The 26,759-nt window shown below is 44.3% G+C and overlaps 1 protein-coding gene across 1 annotated transcript in view; it reads left to right on the top strand.

The window, feature by feature from the left end:
* KIF4A (kinesin family member 4A) overlaps positions 1-26,066 on the top strand; it is a 105,369-nt gene extending 79,303 nt beyond the window's left edge. Inside the window, exons 26-31 of the mRNA XM_088444992.1 lie at positions 8,851-8,928; positions 9,069-9,176; positions 9,255-9,401; positions 18,155-18,271; positions 24,698-24,820; positions 25,341-26,066. Of these exons, the coding sequence (XP_088301118.1) occupies positions 8,851-8,928; positions 9,069-9,176; positions 9,255-9,401; positions 18,155-18,271; positions 24,698-24,820; positions 25,341-25,538 (771 nt within the window). The 3' untranslated portion in view covers positions 25,539-26,066. The remainder of the gene's footprint in view (positions 1-8,850; positions 8,929-9,068; positions 9,177-9,254; positions 9,402-18,154; positions 18,272-24,697; positions 24,821-25,340) is intronic.
* The last annotated feature ends 693 nt before the right edge of the window (positions 26,067-26,759 follow it).

Raw genomic sequence — 26,759 nt, 5'->3', positions numbered from 1 at the left:
AATAACGACTAACGATGCGTGCTCCCGCAGGTCGTTAGTCTTTGTCGTTCATTGCCCAAACATGCAGGCCAACCTGACGATGTTGTCAGGTTGTTGCATGTTCAGGAATGAGGGAGGGAGCACGGCACTGAATGATATTGTTCAGGATATCGTTCAGTGTTTGTGCTCAATGTCGTTAACGACATTGAGCACGCACCTGCCAGGGAAACACTAGATGATATCGCTCATACAGCGAATTGTCTAGTGTCTAGCACCTTTAGGGATTCTACTTGAATCTGTTTGTGGCCCTGTAACCGGATGGATCAGACAGGCCCATTTTGAATCTAAAATCCTTAATTCACTGTCTACCATTACACAGGTTGGAAATCCCTTCATTCTGTCTGGAAGAGGTGGAGTTTCTGGTATCACTAGACATTCCAATTTGGGAATCGCACCAGGCATTCCTTCAGTTTGCCATCAAGGAGGCTCATTTTCAGTTTTGGGCCTTGCTCTTCGGAATGTAGTCTGCTCCCAAGGTGATGGCGGTGATTGCTCATCTCATTCTCAGGGTGTGACCTTACATCCTGCTCATGAAGGCTCCGTCGGCGGAAAGCCTCCTGGAAAAGGGGTCTCTCACATCAAGTCCTCATCCAGCATGGTTGGATAGTCAACTTCCAGAAGTCCCAACTGGTGCCGTTGCAGCGTTATCAGTTCCTGGGGAGGATTCTGGACACTTTCCTAGAATGGCTGTTCCTCCGAGTTGGATGGTTCTCAAACAAAGACTGTTGTCTGTGCATCTTTGTATCCGCCTTTTGTGGAAGATGGTGGCCGCCTTCGAAACCATCCAGTACGTCGGATTTCATTCCAGGCCGTTCCAGTCACATATTCAGATGCAGAGTCTAGTGAGGTTATCAACCCAGGCCTGCATTTCTCTGATCTGGTGGCTCCAGGCAGACCACCTCGTGGCAGATTGCTGCTTCGGCATTTGAACCTGGGTCCTGTTGACTGTGGAGACCACTCTTCGTGGATGGGGAGCAGTGTTATTGGATAACCTATTCCAGGGGCGATAGTCTCACCAGGAAGCCCGCCAGCCGATCAATGTCCTTAAGCTCGGGGGATGCGTGAGTCCAGCTGCATCCTACAGTGGGCAGAAAACACACTTGGAAGTCCTGGTCCCTGCAGCCTCTCTACTGCTCCAGGATCCTGCGGCAGTAGGGGCAGACGTGCTGTTACTTCCTTTCCAACCGTGAGTTCTCAAGCGCATCAAGCTCTGGACTGGCCCCGTCGTGCTTTGTGCTACAATCTGCTGTTTCTGACGGACGATCCATGGCCGCTACCTCAACGATTGGATCTTCAACAGGGTCCGTTCGTGTACCCTGTTTTACAACGGCTATGTTTGATGATGTGGCTGTTGAAACTGCCATCTTAAGACCGGGTATTCCGCAGGAGGGTATTCCCACTATGCTACGAGCTCGTAAAAGGGTTCCGTCCACCTATTACCACCGGATATGGAAATCCTATGTAGCCTGGTGTGAGGGGTGTGGTTCCTCTTCCACTTCCTTCCTACCAACTTCCCCCGTCTACTCCTTTACCTTCAAATAGGCCTCGATGCTGAAGGTGCAGGTTTCTGCCTTATCCATATTTTTTTTTTCAGCGTCGCTCGGCCCTGCTTTCGGAAGTCCGGACCTTTTTAAGGGGGTGGTCCTGGATCCAGCCACCCTTTGTTCCACCTTCTTTCCCGTGGGACCACAATCTCGTTCTGGCTTTACTCCAGTCAGCTGTGTGTGAACTATTGAGCAAGGTGGAATTTAACATTTCTGTCCTGGAAGTTGGTTCTTTTGTTGGATGTGGCTTTGGTGAGGTGCGTTATCTTGTCGTTCTCACTACCTTATTCTTCACGAGGATCGGGCTGAGCTTCGCACGCTTCCTTCCTTTTTGCCAAAAGTGGTGTCTCTTTTCCACATAAGTCAACCAATTGTTGTCCCTGTTTTGTTGGATTCCTCTGGAGCTTCCCACTCCCTGGATGCGGTTGGGGCCCTCCGCATCTATGTTGCCCGTACAGTGGGTTTGCACGTCTGATGTCTTTTTTGTCCTTTATGATGTGGCTTTTCTAAGCAGACTTTGGCCAGATGGATCAGTTTGGTCATTAGTCAGGCTTACCTTGCTCATGCTCGGCTTCCGCCTGTGTCAATCTCTGCGCATTCTACGCCCTCCGTGGGTAATTCTTGGGCTGCGTGCAGCGGTGCTTCTGTGTGTCAGCTTTGCTGTGCCACTACGTGAGCATCTGTACAAATTTTTTTTATAGGTTCTGATTCAAGTTTTGGCCGAAGGGTGTTGCAGGTTTCTCTGCACTGTCCCACACTGGAGGCAGGCTTTGGGATGTCCCCAGTGTCTTGAGCTCCAGTGTCCCCCGGTGGATGAAGGAGAAAACAGGATTTTGGTATTTACCGGTAAATCCATTTCTCCGAAACACAGGGGACACTGGACGCCCACCCACTGCTGCTTACCTGCCAGTCTTTGTTTTCTAGTTATATTCTAGTTATATTGCTGTTTGTCTGCATTATGTTCAGTGTTCGCAAATACGCGCTATAGCGCCTATTTTACCCCATATCGGGCGCCGGGAACCCACTTTTTTAAAGTCCCCGGGGACGCGCTGCGCTGTGGCCAATCCCTGACAGCTGGCTGCAGCACAGCGCGTCCCCCTGCAGTAACAGACACAACGCTGTCTGTTAGAGCAGCCAATGAGAGTCAGATACTCTCATTGGCTGCTGCAGAATGCCGTGCTGGGATCAAGTGTCTGATCCCAGCATCGGCACAGCGTCCGTGCCCGGCGCTGGGACAGTGTTTGTTCCCAGCGCCGGGTAAGCCACCGCGGCGGGTACCTGGTGGAAGGGACCGCCTGGTCCCTTCCACCAGTGGCAGCGGGAGAAGCTTGGCTCCGGGCGCGAGCTGAGCGGAGCTCGCTGCTCGGAAGCCAAGTAGCGGCGGCAGTGGTTTGGCACTGGCCGCGAGTTTTGGCTCGCGGTCCAGCAGCCAATAGGAGGCAGACGCGATGAGCCAATCGAGGCTCGTCGCATCATAGCCCCGCCCACTCGCTGCGTCTTGAATAGACTCTGCTGAGCGGGAACACGATCAGTCCGTCGGCGGAGGGGAGGAGTGGAGACCTCCCAAAGAGAAGAGCGGCGCGGCAACAGTTCCGGCGGCCGCGCAAGAGGCCAGAAGACTGCGCGATCAAGAAGGAAGAGGCGGTGCTGCTGGACAGGACGGGCCAGCGGCAGAAGACTGAAACTGAGGACCGAAGAGGACTGCGGGGGAGGAAAGCAAAAAAGCGAACAAAGCTCCCCCCCGCAGCCTCTTCCACCATACCGGTAGGCGGCCTTGGGCCACCAGTCTTTTTTCACTCCTTCCTACACCACCAGGGTTGTCGGGCACTAGGCCCGTGGGATAAATTCAGGCAATAGGCCTGTGGGTCTCTAGGCGGGCACAAGGCCCGGGCAACATAGGGGGCATTAGGCCCAATAGAAGGTATATGCCCCCCAAATAGGTGTGACTTGGGCATTAGGCCCAGGTCACTAGCGGGCCCACCTATTTGCCCGTTAGTGGCTTGGGCCTAATGGCCTGGTCTCTCTCACTTATTAGGAGGGCAGATACCTTCATTGAACTGCGCACTGCACAGGGGGACCTCTCCTGGGGGCACTGCACAGGGGGACCTCTCCTGGGGGCACTGCACAGGGGGACCTCTCCTGGGGGCACTGCACAGGGGGACCTCTCCTGGGGGCACTGCACAGGGGGACCTCTCCTGGGGGCACTGCACAGGGGGAAAGTCATATTACCTGAAAGATCATGGAGGCATTAAAACATGCATTTAAGGGGCTTGTGGGGATATCTGATGGTGTTGGGGGTATCAGGTCTGCATTTTAGGGGCATGTGGGGAGGTCTGAGGCATATGGGGAGCTCTAAAGCATAAATTATGATGGGACCCAGAAATGGTCAGGTAGGACCCCATTTTTTTAAAGTGGTGGGTCCCTGGGACCCACAAATTTTGTCGCTCACCGCGATCACTGGTTAAAGCTCATTCAACTAGGTCTGTGGGTCCGTCGTGGGCAGCTCCCCGGGGTGCCTCTGCTGTTCAGCTTTGCAAGGCAGCCACATGGTCTTCTGTCCCCATACCTTTTTGTTGAGGTATGCATTTGACACCTTCGCCTCTCAGGATGCTTCCTTTGGATACCCTATCGACCCTGTCGCACCTGTACTGCAGATGGGCTTTGTTCTGGTCACCGGTTTTTCCGTCTCCTTCTGGTGAGAATGTGATTCTTGTGTGTTCCAGACTTTCTCTTTTTTTCTCCTCCTCCGGTTTATGGGTTGTTACGTAACTGAGATGCCTTGGCGCGGGGTATAGGAGAGGGACCCCAGTGCATCCTGGGAAGCTGAAATTTAACTCTGAGGTGCCCGATGTCTGCCGCCATCGCCTATACCCCAAGGTATCCTGTGGAACCCTATGGACTTCGTAGATATAGAGATAACAATGGTAAGTTTTTACCATATCTCATATTATTCATTCTTTATGAAGCTAATAAGAGGTTGGCCAGCATCTAATCAAGTAATTGCTAGATGGATCAAGGCAACAATTTAAGCAGGCATATATTGGGGCGGATAGGCCTCTTCCAGTTAGTATATCAGCTCATTCCACTCATTTAGTAGGTTCCTCATGGGCAGCAAGGAACAGGGTTTCTATAGCACAATTATGTAAAGCAGCTTCGTGGTCATCAGTACATACAGTACATTCACCAAATTTTACAGTTTGAGACTTTGCGTCCAGTGACTCTGACTTCGGTCGCAATGTATTAAGTTCAGAGAGGTCTGGATGATCTCAATCAACGTTCTCAATCAGAAGGAAGGGAAGGAATCACCAAAGGGCTATGCAAGGTTTCCCACTCATGTTGTGCCACTGGATCTATACCTAAAGCTGTGAAAAAGGAAGGAGGAAGATCTGCTGGAGTATGAAGAATAACATTCTTCCCATTGTGAGTTACTTGCAAGTTAAACGGGAAACCCCATCTATATCTCAGGGAATGCTTGTGAAGTTGTTCCGTCGGTGGTCTCTGATTTCCTTTGTTGCAAAGTATACCATGATAGATCGGGAAACAACTGAACTTTATCTCCGTTAAAATCAACCTCTTCAAGCTGGCATACTTTCTGCAGGATAGCCTCTTTTTGGGTATGGTAATGAAGGCGGCAGATGACATCTCGAGGTTTGTCTGTAGGTAGACTTCGTTGACGGAGAGCCCGATGTGCCCTATCAAACAGGATTTCGCTATTAGGATCAAGGCCAAGAATCTCTCCAAATATCTTCGTGAGTGCATCCGTAAGATTGGGCTGAGTAACATCTTCGGGTAGGCCTCTTACTCTGATGTTGTTGAGTCTGCCACGGTTATCCAAGTCGTCCATACGCGATTTAACAGAATGGATCTCTGAATGTTGTTGAGAGAATATCTGTAACTTGGAGTAAAGCATCAGCAGACGCATCTTTATGATCTTCCAGGCTATCAATCCTTGTTGCCAATTCGGCCATGTCTGATTTTGAATGGTAGCCACCTTCTGGCAGATAGTAGACTGAAGCTTGGTCTCCAGAGACTGAAAATCTTGTTTTGTGGGCAGTAATCTGACGTGAGAGAGAATTTCACTGATCTAGTTCTTCTGCCTCTACCTTCCGTGACGAGAAGTGTGAGTAATTCCCAGTGACCTCCTTTCTGGAGAAGAAGAGATAGTAGGGGAAGCTGGTGCAGAGATCTCCCCTGTGGCAGATGTGCCAGTGGGCTTTAGAAACTGCTGCAGATCTTGATGAGAGCCGTTGTCTATTCTACTACCAACTTCAGACTTGGACCTTTTGGTTTCTTATCCTTCCCCATTCTGAATTTAATAAGTGAAATAAGTGCATATCATGAAAAAATATTTTATACTAAATTATATAAAAGTATATATCAGGCGCACAAATTAAATAAAATTAAATAACAATAAAAAACAACCAATCAAGCAGCTTTCAAAAGAAGTGTTTGTGAACACTCCATAGATAGAACCCTAAGGACTGTGGATTGTTCACACCGGCTACACTTTGCTCTGCAAACCATCTGAGGGTGATACCAGCCATCTGATACACTTGTGACCATAGAGACCGCATCATAAGTGAAAAGCCCTGGTGGGCGATACCTGCTTCTTACTGCATCCGTAAGGCACATAAGTCGGGACACTGCGGAGAGTCAATTACAGGTGGAGGCTGTGAGTACATACAGAGCTGGCAGACTTTGGCTGTATAGCTCCACTTATTACAACTTGGCTGATGCTATTAACCAGCCATCTGCTTTGATTTGGAACTCTGATCAATTCTCCAACAGTCTATCTGGAACTATATCACATGGAATCTTATTATATTACCATTTGAGCCGGTAAAGTGAACTATTTTTTGATCTAATATATATGTGAGTCAAATCTCTATTCCGGAATATTGCTATCACTTATTTGGATAATTATATACGGGACTTCAGTTTACCATCAAGGAGTGGGCTTTATTATTCTTTCCGGAATCAGTATTTCTATATAAAATTTGGACTATAAATCCATCGGTCCTTATTGCTTATTATGCAAATCGGCAGCCAGCTGATTTACGGTATCACTTTTAAAGTGTTTTACTAGCTGTTTTTAGAATCTATTATGTTTCATGATTGATTGATAAATATAAATCACAATTTTAATAACAAAGAGATTTACTTTATTTTTTAGCGCTTTCTATAATTGTGTATTTTTTTTCATGTCTGCGTATCATGAAAGATCAACTATTGATAATTCCCATTGATAGAGCTGATCTAGAGAAGAGTCGGGTCACTGCCAGACACCGTCCCTCCTATGGGCCTAGGCAGCCATCAGGAATGTCGTCACATCATGTCAGAGAACAGGACTGGGCGTAGTTTTGTAACACAAGAGAAAAGGAAAACCCGTGCTAGTTGACCGCGGCCTTCAGATCATCTGTATATATGGATACAAAGTGGCACTGTTGAAAAGATATATCAATCACTATATATGATGAAACTCCACAATTTCACCACAGGAGGGAGCCAGAGGAGCAGATAATATGGATGACAATAGAATCAATGCATAACACTCCTGGAGGCTTTTTGTATAATATGACAGGATTGATCACAGTGAATCACGTATGGAAGAGTATAGAGATGCTATCCTTTCAATATTTGTGGAATATTGTGTGGGGAGGAGAGAGTCTCTGTGGAATAACTGCCCAACAGTCAGCAGGAGCTTGTGCAGGTCTGTGGGCTTTCTGACCCAGGCTCAGTCCACTGCTGACACACAGGAGACTAGAGCAGTAGCAGCTGAAGGTGGAGGGCATGAGGAGGGCAAGAAGCCTCTAGTCTGGGAACTGCAGTTGAGCGGCGTGATCAGCGCTCACTGGGGCACACTCTGGCTCTTACCGCATCCAGGCAGGGAGATGGATCCAAGATGGCGGGCGGCTTTCACCCGCGGGTAAGAGCCCCCAGACACCTGTGCACAGCCAGGAGAGGGGTCGGATGAGTACTTCTCCCGGGGGTCTGTCAGCAGTTGTATCAGAGAAACTGATGATGCCGGCAGCATCAGCTCGCGTCCCTTGTACCGCCGCCGAAATCGATGCCCCGGCTTCCGGAAGGTTACCAGGCCACAACCTGCAAGAAGGTAGGAGAACTTCCCCGGCTCCGTAGCTTCAACCTTCGGGTGTCCACAAGCACCAAATACCAGCGGGAGGCGCTTAGGGGTCGTAGGGGCTGAAATATGTAGACCAAACCTGGTATAATAAGATCAATATCTCGGAGCCTCCGGGATATGCGTCTACCCCCAATGGCCACCGAGCCACACCGTTTCAATTGATTTATCTTTTCCTTCAAGTTTCAATGTTGCCATGTAGGAGGGTCTAATGTGCTCTTAAGTGGCATTGGACTGGCTCAGAAGCACGTGGTACAGAAACTCTAAAAATAAAGATGGATTGGTTGTGGTGACTTCATATAAAGAAGAATCTGGTAATTCGGACCGTTTTTGTTTTTTTTATCCCTGTTTACCTAATTTTACATTAATGTTGTGACTACCGAAACCATAAATAGCAAGAGATGGGTTTTTCTGACAGTGTAGTTGCTTTGTTCATCTTTCATACTTTTTGATTTTATACAGGTTCAATGTTTGTGTCTAATGATGTCACTTTTTGTATTAATGTGATACGCTCCACTATGTTATGAGCATACCCTCTAGAGCAGAGGTTCTCAAACTCTGTCCTCAAGACCCCACACAGGTCACTTTTTCCATGTCACCCAGCAGGTGTATTCATTACTCACTGACACATTTTAAAAGATCCACAGGTGGAGTTAATTATTTCACTTGTGATTCTGTGAGGAGACATTGAAAACATGCACTGTTTGGGATCCCGAGGACAGAGTTTGAGAACCTGTGCTCTAGAGGGGCAGCATTGGGACATCCAATTGCCTGTGTCCCCTAATTGGGTATATGAAATAACTGAATTTTTCTTCTTAAATTAAGTCTAATTTTCATTGGGATGTGTCTGGTCCAGCAGGTGGAGAGATAGAGGGGGTGATGTTTTCTAAATTGCCAGTGTCATGAAGGAGCCTCTGAATCCCCAAAGTCTGATTTGCCCACCAAAGTACATAAATCCTGTGTTCTCCAGTGCAATTTGCACTTGTGTGGTTAGCATACCAGTAAATTACCTTTTCAGTAGCTGCCAAGACTGTATGTGGTAAAAGAACTAAAGAACTATATACTGCCTGGCTTGAAAGTGTTTATAATATTCCTTTGAATTCTGTATATTTTCATTTGTTTTTCTAGGATGAAGAAATAGAGAAGATGAAGGAACTATGTGAAAAAAATCAACAACTCATTCAGGAAAATGATTTGTGTAAACAGGTAAATGAAAACATTGTTGTGAGTGATGTCAAACGAGATCAGCATGGTTGATTTTTGGATAGTCCTTTAATTATTACTGCTTTTATCAGACTATTACACCTCTACAGTGTTATATATTTATAGTGTTTGTTTTTGTTTAGAAACTGGCACTTCTTCAAGTGGCAAGTGGGAAAAAGATGTACAGTGCAGTATCTGACTTATGTGTGATAAGCTCCCCAGATTCTCCCTTTGATTTTGTCCCTCCAAAGGTAAGCCACTTTTAAAAATATTTTTCTCAGTTGTGGGAGAATGTGGCAGTGAATTGTAATACTTATCTTGATTTTCAGCCTAGAAATTTACGCCGCACAACTGCGAGAACTGCCACAGTGATCTTAGAAGACTTGTTATCTGCATCTGAAGAGTCTGAAGAAGATACAAGTGACAAAAACTGGATTCCTGGCCAAAATGACAAATCGAAGAAACTTTCAAGTGGGGTGAGCAGAGGAAAAATTATTTGATTTACGAAGCGTCGGGTTGTAAAACCTGGCACTTCTGATCGAGTTTATTCCCAATATTTAAAAAGGCAATACTGCTACTAGCAAGCCATATCGCAAAAGCATTGCCTTTTTTAAATATCCAGCATAAAAAGTCATGTTTGACAACTTCTTTTGTCTGCTTGGAGGCGGGAGAGATGCTAGTGAGAATCTCATACTGCCACTCTCCCCATACTAATGTATACATACTTTTTCTCCATCATCCACCAGGGGACACTGGAGCTTAAGATACTGGGGTATAGACTGGTGGATGAGCGGAGCTGGCACTTTAACTTTAGAAGTGTGAGTGCCTTCTCCCCCAGAAGCCCCAGTTTTAGAATTGTGCCTCAAGGGAGCGGCCACTTTGGGCTGAGCCCAGCCCAAACTTAGTATTTTTACTGTATTTTATTTTTATTTCATAGCTTCCTCACAAGCGTTGAGGGCAGGCTGACAGCTGCATCTGTCAGCCTGCTATATGGATGCATCAGGAGACCCACCACCACTATTATAGAGTGAGTCTGGGTCCCAGGCACCCTGACACCAGTTCAGGGAAGGGACATGCCACAACCTAATATAGAGGATGTGTCCATGTCACTTCTGCCCACAGCAGGACCTGACTAGCAGGGGACTGAGATGGAATAACCTGCGGCCTCTCCGCCTGCCGCCCCCCCCCCCCCCCAATCATCCGCCTCCAGCGCTGCTAGTAGTTTCCCAAGCATGCTCCCTGCACTTGTGTTTTATATGGACAGCGTTTATTCTTGAGGCGCTGCGTGTGGCAGTATGTCTTTCATTTTAAGGAGGAACGGCTGACAGGCTGCGGGTTCAAGTCCCCTCCCCTGCACCAGAGCTATACAGAGGGGAGAATAACACCAGCAGCAGCTCTGAAGAGAGCTCTGATCCCTTCCAACAGGGGATCACCAACAGGATGTTACAAGCGCAGCCTGAGATATAGCCAGAGAGGGGTGAGAGACACTGTAAAAGGGAAAGGCCCTGCAGTAGCTGCAGGACGTCAATCTGGTGCCATCGGAGCCCAGACAAGAAGCGACTTAAGAACGGGGTTGGGGACGGTGCTTAGCGGCATCACTGTATTTCCACAACCCCACTCGTATGGAGAGGTGGACTTCCTGCTGTGGCTCTCATTAATGTGTTGGCAGTGTGGCACAACACATAAAGTGCCTAGCACACTGTGCTGGCTGACCTATCATCAAATCATTCCTAAGCGAGTATAGTGTGCTTAAATAGCTTAATCTTAAACATTGAGGGTACAATTTCAAAAGACTCCTGTCATGCAAACATGCTAATTGAATAAATACATTGCCATGTCTTGAGAAAGTCCCGGTGTATGCAAAGGACGAAACGCATTGACGTCAGCCTCCAGTCCAAGGTGTTTTCCAGCCACTACTTCAACTGTTACCCGATTACCCTGCTATCTCTAATCACTATTGCTGTGGAGGATGTCCGGAGTACCTGCATCAGAGCCGCTACACGCTGGGATCAGCAGCGGCTATACGGGAAGCAGCTGACTAGAGATCACTCTAGCCGCTACACACTCACAGCAGCGCTTGTCATACACTGCTGCTTTACATTGCCGGGGTACTTCTACCTACTGTCGGCCACAAGTTTAATTAAGGGATTACCCAGAGGAAACATGCCGTAGCGTGGCCTCGCTGAGCAGTGGATCGGCAGTCACTATATAGTGAAGGACATTTATTATTAAGGTAAACCGACATCCACAAGATTATCATTGGGACACCAGTATACACGGAGCACCAGTACATGGCAATGTATTCAATTAGCATGTTTCCACACACATGCATTTGAATCAGAGACTGCATTGATTGATCAAATCCATATTCCACGGCGGTGCTGATAGTGGATTCGTTATCTACAAAAAAAAAACTAAGCTGCTTTTTTATTGCAACAAATTAGTTGTGGCTTGGATTTATGATATACTAAGAAACATTGTTTCACTTTTAATATTCTTGATATGTCATTTGTTTTTATGTGAAGTATTCCTCTTTTTAGAAGTGCTCACATTTTTTTATACTCATAATAAATCAGATTAATGATTTATTAAACAAGCCTCATGCTTTCCTACTAGAGAGCAGAATTATAACCATTGTGTTTAAAATCGTTTTTCTCAAAAACCTAGCGCAGTAATCAATATATGTGGAATTTGTGTTCCTTTATATGAACCTTCTCTTCTGTCTTCATGTTGCATAAATATTAATCAAGATTACAGTGCATGACTATGGATATATCTGTTATACACTGTAAAAAAAAAAAAAAACATTTGGTGATAAATACAATTGCATTTTTAAAGTATTTACCTCTGATGAAGTCCTGTATGTGGACGAAACGCGTATGGTCATCGTTTTGAATAACCTGCACCTACCACATGAGGTCCACCTAAGAGCTCACACCCGTAAAGGTGTAGGTGGCAGATAACATCTATCCTTCTGTACTGGGGCAGGTTTACAAAAAGTATCAATTGCTTTCCTTCACAAGCATGGATGGTTAATCAACTGGAAAAAGTCCTCCCTGAATCCCTCACAGAATGATTCATCTGGGAGCCCTGCTGGATTCTCAGGATCAGAGAATCTTTCTGACATCAGGCTAGATATCCACACTTCAACTACGAGTGTGCAGATGTCTCCACAGTTGCCAGCTGTCGATCCACTCAGCAATGCAGTTCTGGGATCCATGGTGTCCACCTTCAACATAGTGGAGTATGCTTAGTTCCATTCCAGGCTTTTGCAAAGGCTGATCCCCTCCAGGTGGAACAGGTTACCCATTGGATCAAAGTTCAGACAATGGTACTCTCTTTGGAGGTGCGTCTGTCCCTCTTTTGGTGACTACAGACATCTCATCTAACCAAGGGTAGCCCTTTTTGGATCCCGGACCGGGTACTCCTAGCCACGGACGCCATTCTCCGTGGCTGGGGCGCTGTGACCGACCCACACTCCTTTCAGGGTTGCTGGACATCGGTAGAATCAACCCTGCCAATCAACATATTGGAACTTCGAGCTGTCTACAGGGCCTTCATACTGGCCAAGAACATACTTCACGGAAAACTTGTACAGGTACAGTCCGACAATGCCACAACAGTGGCTTACATCAACCATCAAGGAGGCACGCTAAGTCAGGCAGCAATGACAGAAGTGTCACTCATTCCGACATGGGCCGAGGGTCACCTCCTGACCATCTCTGCAGTGTTCATTCCAGGATTGCTCAATTGTGAAGCAGACTTCCTCGGCCGTTACGACGTGCATCCCGGGGAATGGTCTCTTCACCACGAGATTTTTCAACTCCTAGTGAGCAGATGGGGCCTCCCAGAGGTGGACGTCATGGCCTCCCGACACAATTACAAGCTGCCGGTGTACGGGTCCAGAACAAGCGATGCCAAGGCAACCTTTGTAGATGCATTATCAGTGAAGTGGTCCTTAAAGTTTGCATACCTATCCACTCCAGTCTCCCTTCTTCCTTGAGTTCTTCAGAAGTTCAAACAAGACTGAAGCACTGTCCTGCTGGTGGCTCCAGCTTGGCCCAGACATCATTGGTACTCAGAGCTTCGGAGTCTCTCCATCGACACTCTGTTCCTGCTCCCTCAACGACCGGACCTGTTGTCTTAGGGTCCTTACCTTTACCCGGACCTGGGTCATCTGTCTTTGACGGCGTTGCTCTTGAGACATCTCTCCTGAGGTCCAAAGGATTCTCTAGCTCTGTAGTCAAAACTATGCTGAGAGCGCGTAAGCCAGCCTCTGCTCGGATCTACCACAGTGTGGGGCATACATATTTCCAATGGTGTCGTACCAGAAGCTACGACCCCCAGGTATTTAGGATTTCCAGAGTTCTGGCCTTCCTTCAAGCTGGATTGGATCTTTGATTCCACCTGGCCTCACTGAAAGTGCATGTCTCTGCTCTATCCATTTGGTTCCAGCATAGACTTGCTCCACTTCCGGATGTCCACACCTTCCTCCAGGATTTCTTCCGTATACAACCTCCCTTTGTCCCTCCAGTGGCTCCATGGGATTTGACAGTAGTGTTTCGTGCCCTCCAGGGTCCTCTGTTTGAACCCCTGGATTCTGTGGAACTGAAGTGGCTAACAGCGAAGACTTTTTTTTTTTTTTCTGGCTATGGCGTCCGCGAGAAGGGTGTCAGATTTAGGGGCGCTCTCCTGTCGCTCCCCATGTCTGATATTCCATCAGGACATATGTGCTTTGGATTTTAATCACCAAACCTATCGGCAGGTGAGGCCTCCTTGGATGTGGTCCGTGCCCTCAGGATATACGTGGACCGTACCAGTTCCCTTCGGAGATCAGACTCCTTATTTGTGCTCTTCGAATTTCACAAGAAGGGATGGCCAGCCAACAAACAAACATTGGCTAACTGGCTTCGCTTGACTATCTCACAGGCTTACACGCAGGCAAGCCTACCTGTACCAGCTACTGTTACTGCTCACTCTACTCGCTCTGTAGGTCCTTCGTGGGCAGCTCGCCGTGGCGCTTCTGCTGAACAGCTTTGTAAGGCGGCCACGTGGTCCCCTGTCCATGCATTTCTGAAGTTTTATGCCTTTGATAGATTTGCCTCCCAGGATGCTTCATTTGGGTGCCAAATTCGCCTCTCTGCATAGGAGCGTCCCCTCCCTTAAATGACTGAAGTAAATTCATGATAAATTAAGTACATACCAGGTGGTTTTTATAACCCTTTATATTGTAGTGATTGGGTCTAAATACACCCTCAATAATAGTTTATTTTCTGGCCCTTGGTTGGGAAGAGCCCAAAAAATGGCTCTCAAAAGTTTTATAGAAAAATTAAGAATATTCTACCTTATAGGGAGCTAATGTTAATTTTCAATATATTCATTAGGAAAAAAGGATCCGTACATACTAAGTAGTTCTTATAACATTTTTACTGGAACAATTTGACTGATGTTTCCCAACCAATAAATGTAACCTACTGTATAATGGACAATATTGTACCTTTTATTATTATAAGTACATTTATTCCAAGGATATAATAAACATCCCTGTTTATTTAATGAGAAGGAAACCTACCGGATTCCTTAATAACAATTTAATTAAGAGGACATATCGTATACTCCCAATGTGTAAAAACGATGAGACCCAGTGCCATGCAAGTGGTAAAACCTAATGTGTAGGATAATAGTATTTATATGAGTGAAATTCATCCCTTTTGTGGGTTAATTTGTTTTCTCTAGGGGGCCGTGGTAGTAAATCAAGTGTATATGTATGTGTATATGTATGTATGTATGTATGTATATGTATATATATATATATATATGTATATATATATGTGTGTGTGTGTATATATCTATACATAGTCTGTGTACTTTGTTACTGTGTTACCATGGTTATGGGAATGTGTCACACATGGAGCGACGTGATGACGTTATTAGGGAGCTGCTGGAGTTTGGGCGTGTGGTCACGCCTTAGCAAGCATGCTGATTATCACTGGGTGATTATGCTTATGTATATAAGGTATGCTTTTTACACTGTGAATTTGTTCTGACGAAAATGCTGATGCATTGTTGAAACGTTAACCGTTTTCTACAAGCCGTCTCCTGTGTGTTTATTGCGTGGAGTGCCACACTTTGCAGAATCGTATATCTCATCAACTCAGTGGGGGCAACCAGCTAAGTAACCATGTTATTTTGAGTGCCGGACTTTGATAGATAGATAGTCCGTCCTGTATGGATGTGTATGGTAATATGGGCTATTCACACCCCTACAGTACAGTCCCCCATGTTCTTCCAGGAGTGGAAACCTGGGCTTCCGAATTTCTAAGTCATCAGGACCTTCATCTTCAAGACTGGGACCCTCAGCTGGGCAGTAGGCTGGGCAGGCCAAACATACATCTCAGGGCCTCCAGGCAGTGTTACCTGGTTCCTCGGTACTACTCCATGTCGCCGACTCGTACTCTGGCGGTAGGCACTCAGACAGTGTTTGTAGGTACGATCTTGCGTTCCTATTCCATCTTTTTTTCCCTTCTAGTCTTCAGCATGTCAGGTGAGAGGTGGACACAGTTTTAGTGGCTCCGAACTGGCTCGCCAGGCCAGGTGCTCGTATCTCCAACAGCTCCTCGTCTGGTATCCCTGGCTACAACTTTTTCACCCAGACCTCCTGCTTCTAGGTCTGTTTGTATACTGTACCCTGTCTTACAGCGGCTGCATTGTTGACGTGGCTGTTGAGACCGCTATCTTAGACGTAGCGGTGTTCCAGACTCTGGTTTCCACAGTGTTCAGGACTCGCAAGCCGGTTACGTCAGCTCATTATCATCGCCACTGATGTTCTTATGTGATCTGGTGGGAAGAGTGTGGGGATTTTTTCCCCACCACTGTTTTCCGTTCTCCCGTCCCTTTTTTCTTCCTCATTGGGACCTGGATGCTGTATTATGCCTTGGTTCTCTCACGGGTTAGATCTCGGAATAGTCAATTTTCTTTTTTTCAGTGCCGCCTTGCCTTTTTTTACCCTGAGATTCAATCGTTTCTTCAGGGGGTGCTCCTACTACAGTCTCCGTTGTCTCGCCTTCATCTCCATTGGCTCTTAACCTAATTTTGCTGTTCCTCCGATTTTCTCTGAAGCTCTCTGGTCGGTCAGCCTCCTTATCTCTTTTTCATGATATCCGTGCGGAACTCTGTTCCAGACAGTCGTCTTAGGTGGTTTCGGCCTTCCACATCTACCAGCCCATTGGGGATTCTGCTGTCTGATGGCTGTCTTCCCTCACCGTGGAATTTGTGCGGGCTCTTTGGATTTAGGTGGCCCGTATTGCAGCGTTATTGCAGTCAGATTCCTGTTTTGTTATTTTTGCTGCTGCTAAACGTGCTTGGTCTATTTCCTTGCAGATGTTACCACATGGATCCATCTGGCCATCCGACCGGTGTATGTTGCTAGTCCAGCCTTTGCCGGTTTTTGTATTCTGTGCTCAGCGGTGGGTCGTCTTGGGCTCCCCGTCATGGCACCTCAGCAATTTAGTTTACGTGCAGGTCTGTGGTCCAAGGTCCGCATTTTGGTTACAGGGTTTTTGCAGGTTTTTCAGGGCTCTCCCATCCAGGGGAGTAAAACTTTGGGACGTCCCCAGTGTTTTAAGCTCCAGTGTCCCCTGGTGAATGAAGGAGAAAATAGGATTTGGCTACTTATCACTAAAATCCCTTTCTCCGATTCCACAGGGGACATTGGACGCCCTCCTCCCAGCACTGCTTTACCTGCTATTGTGTTCTGTTACACATGTTGTATACATTCTGTTATGTATGTTTCTATTCTGCCTTAGCCGTCCTTGTTTGATTCCTTCTCAGTTTGATTCTGTTCAGTCTCCTCTTGCTCCAATTCTAAAACTGGGGCTTCTGGGGGATAGAGGGGGAGGAGTTCTCACACTTACAAATTTAAAGTGCCAGCTCCACTCATCCAACTGTCTATTCCCCAGTGTCTTAAGCTCTAGTGTCCCCAGTGGAATCGGAGAAAGGGATTTTACTGGGAAGTACCAAAATCCTCAAAAAAATAACAATAATTGGAATAACCAACTATCAGTATAGTAATTCCTTCGTGGGGCTCTTTTTTTTTTTTTTTTTTTTTAATATGAATAATTGTGATTTTAAAACATGATTTTTATTGATATTCCACTAAAAGATTGGGATTTATATGCTATATTATAAAGATAAAGATATCTAGTAAGGCTCCCTTATACAATAATAAAATACAGTTACATAAAATAACCTCTCTAAATACAGGATTAACATAAATTATGTGATAACTGCTTATAAAATCATTTATAAATCTTGATGGATATTGTATAGCAGGATCAAGCAGAATGGCTATAGGCAAGAATAGTACAAATAATAATTATTGATATCTTAACAATAAATGTCTGATAGTAATATAACTTCGGTCATAGTTAGTATGGATATATATGTGTGGAATACACGTAACAAAAACGTATCTACTAACTAACTCCCCAGATACAGTACTTCCTCATATGTCCAACTACTACCATATATTGCTGCAACCAAGTATCCAATCTGAGATTAATCTAATAAATGCCTGGATATTGCAGTAGTGTACTAATACATATAAAATATTGAGGCAGAGCTCTAGGGATAGTAGTCTCCCCCGAAATACAAAAAAGATGTTTTATACAGTTTACATAAGATTATTCTCTCAGTATTTATATCCCGAATGGTCTATCACCAGAGGTACACATAACAACTGATGTCATTCATAAATGGTTTATGCACATTGTAAGCCAGCATAGTTTGATAAATAAACAAATAAGCAAGCGTTTGTGCACAATCCTAGGTCATCTCATATCAATTGAATTATATCGAATATGACTTATGTGTATCAGAAATCATGAAGGTGAGTAAGTACGGAGAAAAGTACCTAGTCCCTTCTGCTGTCCAGGGTCTTCCATGAGAGGACACTGGGATGAGAGAGAGTGACTAAGGAAAACTCAGATGGAAAGAACAGCGAAGAGTGGGGGACGCCGCTCCGTGCGTGGTGTTAGACAGACTCTGTTGCTGATAGCATTGCAGAGAACTGAATGCGCCACCGGAGCAGGTCACAACCCACCTGGAAAGAAGTGCAGTACCTGAGGGGAGACGGGCCGAAGATTTATTTGAGTTGCATTAGATTTATTCTGGGTTGTTTACTTGATTGTGTTTACTTGATTTGTATGTTTTTTTGCTCTTTTTACCACAGTGCTCTTGCAAAGGTCATTGTGGAAATAAAATGTGCCGCTGTAGGAAAAAGAAGCAGAACTGCTCAGAGGATTGTTTATGTGACCCTTCCAAATGCCGTAACAGAGACGGCTTCTCGGTGAGTCAGACAATTCTGGTTATTACTGTAAACATCAGCAGCAATGTCTGACACAGTACTTGTTGGGTTTGGGTGAAATGGATTTAAAATTGGAGGCATGCAGAAATGTAAAATGAGACCAGTATATTAGATTATATGTTTAACAAATAGTTTTAAACATTGCTCTTGAAAACATACACTCCTCCTACTTTTGTTCCATATTTTGGGGCACTTGTACCCTGGGGTACAGAGGGCTGGAGCAGGGCACAACTACACTACAGACTTGTTAGTCTGACTCCTCCCCTTCTATACCCCTCCCCGGAAAGATTTAATTTTTTTTATATTACCTCCTTGAAGTAGGGCAGTTTTTGTAGGGTTTTTTTTTATTCACTACATTAGCATGTACAGATGTTCAACTACATGCCTGCAATTAGAGTGCGGGCTCTGGTGCTGATAGCTGCAGTTCTGCTGCTCCCGGCTCTCTGTCAATGGGCTCCCAGCTGTTCAGGTCACCCGGCCCACAAAGTGAACTGGGACCGGAGATCTGTGGCTTGTATCATGAACCATGCTCTGAGAGGTAAAGCAGAGTTTATACTCAGCTGTCCCAGTCATTCACCCATATATAGTGGAGATGGATTTTGTAAGTGGTCCGCTAGGTTCCCTCTGAAACGAAGAGCCCATAATGAAAGTATAAGTTCCATTAATAGAAAAGGAGTGCTGCTGTTCCCACCTGAGGACAATTGGGGGTAATCTCCATTCCAAAAAAAAAAAAAAATCAAAGGCTGGTGGTTTAATCTTGAGGTAAGCCCCCACTGTATTCTATTTGTAGAGGAATGAGTTACTCCCTGTGGAAGGAATCCTCCTTGGCAGCTTTTGCAGATTCCTGCCAAAATTCACCTCGCAGCTTCCTCTCTGGTGCTGCTGCTGCTCCTGTCACTCTCACACACTGTTAATGTGCCCTGTGGGTTATAAAACGCCTTTTCAAGCCAGAGTTCTCTGTGTACTATGGAATTCTACCTGTCAGAGTTTTTGCAAGATTTTTTATTTTCTTTAAATTCCTTTTGGACTTCACATTTTAAATCGTTTCCTTAGCAGTTTTTCTGTTGACCAGATATATATTTTTTAAAAGCTATATCGATACGAGGGTGGATCAATAAATAAGGCGGCCTCTCATTGCATACATTTATTCAACTTGTCTATATACACACATAATCAATAGTATGGCCTTGGTACAGATTATTTTTTCACCTTAGTCACCATACTAAACATTTGTTCCAACGTTACACGAAGGCATCTATACCAGCATAGAAGAAATTTGTGTCAAGCACCTGAAGCCAGGACATGACGACTTGCTGAACTTCAATGTGTCGATTCGCCTTCCACTCACATCTTCAATGGTCCAAAGAGATGGAAATCACTCGGTGACAGGTCAGGACTGATCTGGGAGGATGGTCCAGTACCTCCCAATGGTAGGGCCGTAAAAACTCATGCTTGTGGTTGTCTGTGTGGCCTGGCATTATCGTGCAGCAATACAAAGAATACAAAATAGCAGACCGCATTCAGAGCATCTCCCTTGGTGAGGAAATCAACAAGAAGCACGCCCTTGTGGTTCCAAAACACAGTTGCCACGACCACCTTTGCTGATGGAGTTTTGAATTTCTTTGTAAGTGGGGACGATGCGTGTTTCCATGCCATGGATGCTTGCTTCGTCTCCAGTGTAACATGATGCACTCACTTTTCATTGTCTGCAACATTACACTGTAGGAACTGCACTCCCTCCTCATGGTACTGCGTCAAGTGCATGAGAGGCAATCCCATCCTATTGGTTCGGTACCTAGCATAAACACTTTCCTGTACAGATTAAAAGTTTCTAGCTGCACTCTACCCTTCACTATATGTGGTGCATAGATGGATAACTAGAAATTATTCTGAGCTGATGGTAATTTATTTATATAATAGTAATAAACAAATATTCTTCAATCAATATTAATTTTAATGTACCAGCTTTGGACAATGAACAATGTGTTCTCATGCTGTCCTGTCTAGAGTGCACATGCCGTTATATATGGTGCCAGATGGGGAATAAGAGTTCTTTCTGCAGTGTTGCCACAGTTAGTATGAATGTCTTACAATCCTATTACAATCTCTGTAGGTACCTTATGTCCTCTGTGAAAAGCGGCTTCCCGCATATACGCGGCGTTGTGGTGCACCCCTTTGTCCCTGGGTATCTCTCCTGACCGGGATGTCAGTGGCGTTCCATGTAGTTGATGTGGACATGGAATGCCACTGACATCCCGAACAGGAGAGATACAGTACTCACTGAGATGTTCATTTCGTCAGCAATATCACTACCTCGAATGAGTCTGTCCTGAATCAGACTTTCAATGCTGCACTAATTGTCATCTGTGGTGGTTGTGCTTGGCCAGCCAGATCTCTGCTCGTCGTGAACGTCTGTCCCTTCCGTTATTAAAGGCAGTGTACCACACCAAACCTGTTTCCGTGATATGATATCACCGTACACCTCAACAAGTTGGCAGTAAATTTCAGATGCTGCTGTGCCCTTTAGATGCAGAAATCTGGCTCCACACCTCAATGTATGACCATGTTTCCACCATCTTACAACTGATATTGGGACAGAATTACTGATGAGGCGCAGTCTAATGGCTATGAGGGGAAGCAGTGGTCTACCTGTTCTGGCCTGGTGGGACTTTTATAATGAAATAGAGAACATTACACACACGGGAGGTCTTGTTACCTTATTGTACCACCCTCATATATGTAAATTCTATTTTTGCCATATATTGATATCTATAAATATCATTAAAAAAAAAGATATACTTTAAATATGTTTATTTACTACATTTTGTAGGACAAAGTGACTTAATAGTCCAGGCTGCCAGAGGAAAATTTGTCCAGTGGTTTATTTGCTCAACATGCAAGGCTAATTTCCCTAATGGACGCTCAGAAAAAGACCCCTATGTGTAACGTGTGAACCTGGGGTACAGGGTCTGTGTCTGCCACTTATATAGCTGACTGGGCTGAGTAAGAGTGGGCCAGTTCTTTGAAACTGTCCACTGTAAAGCTGACCAAGAGGCCAGTCCAACCGGTGGTAGGTGAACAACTATGGTAATAGTTACTTCATCCCAGATACCACTAGGCCGAAAATCATTCTTGAATGGGAACTTACTAAGATTTCTCCTCTTTATAGAAAATGCCAGGGGTCCACTCAGGTTCTCCTTTTGGGTGATTCAGACGCTGTCCCCTCCTCTCATGAGAAGGGGGAGGACTTAGAATTTGTAGATTTAATTTTGTTTAGGTAAGTTTTAAACTTACAAAAAACTTCACAATCTTCCATGCTAAATAATAAGTTATTTTTTTTTATAACCTCAGCTTGTGAAACTGCTGGGGTGAAGCCTGATAAGCATTTTGTTTAGCGCACCTTCCATATCAACAATCCCTTGCTTGAAGTGGACAATTGTACTCTAATATTCCACTTAAAGTGGATGTTTCCATTGTCCTATTCTAAAGTATCACATCACAAGCAGGATTGCCCAGTGCTCAATTGCTGTAATTGATACATTATACAAAAAATGTTTAGAATACTTCAGTGGAGATGTCCTTGATGCTGGCCTGGGTCACTTTGTTTTCCTTAGACGCGATTACAGAATTCGAAAAGAGCCTAAAGGTGTTACTGTTTATCGGTACAGTGCTTTCTGTGCTAGAGCTAAACACAAGTCATGGAGGAAAAAGTAAATTTCTTCCAGTTTAATACACCCAAACTCTAAGGCTGAAAGCGCCAAGTCCTTTTGGCAATCTTGAAGGGGGAGAGGTTCCTTTGCAAGGGGACAAATATATCTTCTCCCCCCCCCCCCCTTCCCCAGAGGGGCTCTCTCAAAGGGAGACAGGTCTGGTCAGGCAAGTGCCAAGGATAAACCACCTGCATTATGGGAACTCATCCCACCCAGTCTCTTTTGTGGCAGGGGCCTATCTGCTATGCTTCTGAGACCACTGCATCAAGTCTTCTGTGGCTACATTAGTGGTCTGAGACTGGACCTTGCCGGTCTAGCTCCCTCCCCAAAATAAAGAGAACTCCAGTTCCACGAGACCCAGTGAACAGTGCAGCCCTATTGGTGGTCATTAAATCTCTCAAAACATGGGATAATTATCACTCTATCAAGAGCAGAAGGAGAAGCCTAGTGTTGTTCAGAAACTGTATGGAATTTTCAAACCCTTCCTAAACCTATGCCTGTATCTGCGAATGGAGAAATTATGGATAAAGGTTTATTCAGTCATAAACAAGGATGAGTTCCTTGTTTCTACATATCTAAGACTTCTATATTCCCATATGGAAGGCCCTTCACAGACTCCTCGGGTTTGGAGAGGATTCTGAATTCTTTCAATTCCAAGCACATTCTTTTGACTTGGCCACAGCACTCAGAATTTTCACTGTGGCGATTGGCTGTCATCACAACTCTTACAAACCAAGGGGGTGACAGTAATTCCATACCTGGAAGATATCCTTGTCAAACAAACTTTGAGCGATTTTTTTTTTTGTTTGTTTGTTTTTGTTTGTTTGTTTGTTTCTTTTGTTTAGATCCACTTGAACCTTTTAGCACAGACCCTGGAGTTCCATGGTTGGATAGTCAATTACCCAGAGTCCAGTCTAAGTCTGGCTCCGCATATGATCAGCTGACTTTTTTTTTTTTTTTTTCTGCTGAAGGAGAAAATTCTGTCCCTTTCCTGGTTCAGATCACTGTCGCTCTTCCATTCTGCCCAGATTGAAGTTCCTATGAGTAGTTTGCCTACTTTCATTCAAGACCTTGATAGCTGGAGATCTTTGCCAAACGACTGAAAACTAAGGCTGGGTACACACGAAAAGAATTTCTGTCCAACCATCCAACTAGTTGATTGGAATGAAAATCTGGTAACGTATGGGAGTAACTAATGATCAGCAATTTGATCCTAAATGCCAGAATACAGACGAAAATGGTCGTTCAGACAAGTTTGAACAAATTGTTTAGATCAAACATTTAACAAACAGTTTTTGTCCATTTTCCGGCATTTGGGAGCAAATTGTCATTTGCTTACCAGATTTTCATTCCAACAAATCAGCAATCAACTAGTTGGATGGTTGGACAGAAAATCTTTACGTGTATATACACCTTTCCACTCTCCTTGTGTCCCAGATCATTTGTCTGTCTTCCTAGACTCGACCAATCCCATATGGGAAAAAATGCCCCTAATGATGTTTTGGACTATGGAGACCATGGATGAGTGGTGACTTTAACCCTTCAACTTTAGGGCCTTTGGTCTACGGAAGAAATGTCACTTCCTATCGATGTCCAGGCTTTCTTGGGCGAATCAGTAGCATTTAGTTCAGACAAAATGATGGAGGTAGCTTACATCAATCACCACCAAGAAGGAACGAAGAGTCATTTGGCTGTGCAAGAAAAACATCCTGGAAGATGCATGGGGCAGAATGATGTCCCAACCATTTTGTCAGTCAACAATTTGGGAGTGGACATTTGGATTGCAGATGTCCTCAGTTGCCAGACCATCCACACTGGAGACTGCTTCTTTCACCCAGAAGTTCTAAGCAAAAAAAAAACGGAAGCTGGGGACAGCCATAGCTCGACATTGTGGCCTCTTAACTAGACAACAAATTGTGTTGCTATTTTACAAGAACTCGATCTGGAGGTATCATTAAAAGGATACTTGGATGGCACTCTGAACTACATTCTAGTGTCTGTTGTATCTGCTTCTCAAAAGTCATCTGCTGAATCAAGTCCTCTTTATCCATCAGGACTTGTCCCATCTAGATTTCATGGCATGGCTTTTGGAACTATGATCTTGTGAGTAATTAATACATAGTTAAGCTATAAAGGTACATATTTTAAGAAAGTCTCGTGACATATGGTTAAGTCAGTCTGTGGCACACTAGATGGGGCTATGTGGTGCATAGTGAGGGAGAAGTCTGGAACCAACAAGTCTGAAGTGTAATTGTGTCCTGCTTGAGCACTAATGCCTTTATACCCCCAAGGTACAGCAGTATCCCCCCAAACAGATTCAGAGAAATAGTTTACGGGAAGTACAATATTCTTTACATTTAGTCTCCTTTTGAACCAAGATTCTAATAAAGATAAAGTCAACTATATGGTTAGTATATAGTATTATTCCGGATTGCCACCTATTAATTTTCTGATAAAAAATTAGTCTCCACTATAATGCTGTTTTATCCCCAAATACACACTCCATGGCCCTATTTCCTGCTCCAGAATATTATGGCGTAGTTGCCATCAATCAAGTCAGTTGGTAGTGTTTTTAATTACACCATAAAGTCAATCAAATAATTATTTTAGACATAAGCTTATGTTCTCTGGACAATTCAGCTTAATTTATAGAACTTTGTCTGGATTCAATAAAACATTCTCTTCCACCCACCTGCAGGATGATACAAATAGTGAGGATCAGTCCCGGGATTCTGAGAACTCCATCAAGATTGACTACCCAGGAGATGTGACTGCTGGAGGATCATTTTTCACACCTCCCTGTGTCACTCCCACCAAAAAGGTATTGAAAAATGGCAGTGGTTCTGCAGATCCAAAAAAGAAAACATGGGTGGGTTGGTTGATTTGTTTGTTTGTGGGTGGGTAGCTATAAAAAGCATATTAAACTACTTTGCATGTGTATTCCCAAATCGCAAGACCCTGGTTGTTGACAATCGGTGCTGAACAGCCAGGTAGCAGTGCAAAGCCTGTTGATATGCTCCGCCAGCAATCAGTGACCTCACATGCTGCAAACTACACACTTCCACCACTTCATATCAAATCTCATCAGGCTTTGATCAGGAATGATGAGCCTACAATTGCCACTTTAATTGGTGTCTGCTGACTACGTTAATCAACCAAAATACTACTTTTATAAACTTTTTCAACATATTTTTTATTTTAAATGCCTTTGCATGATTTTTATTTGTGAAATTTAGAAATATTGCATGTTGCGATCACCCTTCACCATGTACACATGTTTAGTAATATTACTGCCACTAAAGAAAGATCATTTAATGCCATTCTCTGCATTGCCTCCTAAGGTGCTGCGCGAGATTAGTGATATTGGCCAGGTACTGTCTATGAAGCTCCAGCGCAAACCATGTATTACCTCAGGAGCTCCAACTGCTGTTGACTCACAAGAAAACCAGAATTCCATATTGAAGAAAAAGAAGAAAGCACTGTGTAACAGTAATACCAGCTTCTTCTCTGGCTGCTCACCAATCACAGAGGATGAGTAAACATCTCCAAATTTGGCTGTAGTGATAAACGACTGCTAGAACGTATTGTAGGAAGTCTGTTAAAACTGTGTTACCATGTTTTAATATTGTTAGTAATTTTGAAGGGTGAAAGAGACCTAGATGCAACTTATCGTTAACTTTGTAAATATTTATGTGTGTGTCTGAAGGTGTGTCAGTGTCTGGTTCTTCACTTAGAAATCTGTGAAATAACAATGAACTCAAATTTGAAAATACAATACGTTGCTATACTACCAAAGGTAGCAAACTACTCTGGTCGCATTATAAATTTATAGTATCCACTCCCCACATTACATCGCAGAACAGTAACCCAGGCCGTCTCCTAGACTATACTAGGCTATTTCATGTATCTGCGGATATTGGTATCAAACCCTTTGCTTCCAAAATTGATTTAATGAATTACATTGCCGGCCTAGGTGAATTTTATTTAAAAAATGAAAATTTTATTTTTAAGTGTATTGTTTTTTAAAATTGTTTGTAGCTGTATTACTAATAAACTGTACAAATGTTTTGCTTTTTCGTACCATAATTTGCATTAACATTCCAGAATTCATCTTTAAAAGTCCAAACTAGTAACCTGTTGCTATAGAATATTAAATAAATGTTCGTTTGTCCTATCTGGGGTACACTGCAAGACTCTTAATTTAGAGGAGAGGCTAAAGAGTAGTCAATAAATACTTAACTGGCTAATATATTTTTCAAAAAAGTCCCTGAATTTTTTTAATTTTTTTATCATCATCAATTTATGCATATAAGAACTATTTAAACCTGATTCAATATGATTTTTCTAACAAAAATGTGAAATAAAGTTTAAATAGCTATAATTTACATAATGTGATCACTTTAAAAATGTCAATTTTGAGGACATTTTGAAAATAAATGTATTCTATAGTTTAAAAATAAAACTGTACAGTGGCAAGGAGAGAGAGAGGGGGGAGATCTCATGCACACACTTGGGACTACCCAATCACTGTGGCCAGCAGTAATTGAGTCACATAGTAAGGGGGCAGAGCAGCTGAACTAAAGCTGCCGGGAGGGGCTGTCGCCAGCTGCCCAATTACTGCTGGCCACAGTGATGGGTACGAATGTCAAAGTTACTCCCTAACCGATGGCTGCTCTTCTCTGCAGCCGCCAGCTCTGTACTCTAAGGGCTGGCTGGAATGACCAGTGGCTGCTCCTCTGGGGGTTGCCTTCTATCTGGCT

The sequence above is a fragment of the Taudactylus pleione genome, unplaced genomic scaffold (genome assembly GCF_031769625.1).
Source record: "Taudactylus pleione unplaced genomic scaffold, aTauple2 ptg000375l, whole genome shotgun sequence".
Classification (NCBI taxonomy): Eukaryota; Metazoa; Chordata; class Amphibia; order Anura; family Myobatrachidae; genus Taudactylus; species Taudactylus pleione.
The sequence above is the reverse complement of the archived record's forward strand: the minus strand, read 5'-3'. Positions and strand labels throughout refer to the sequence as shown.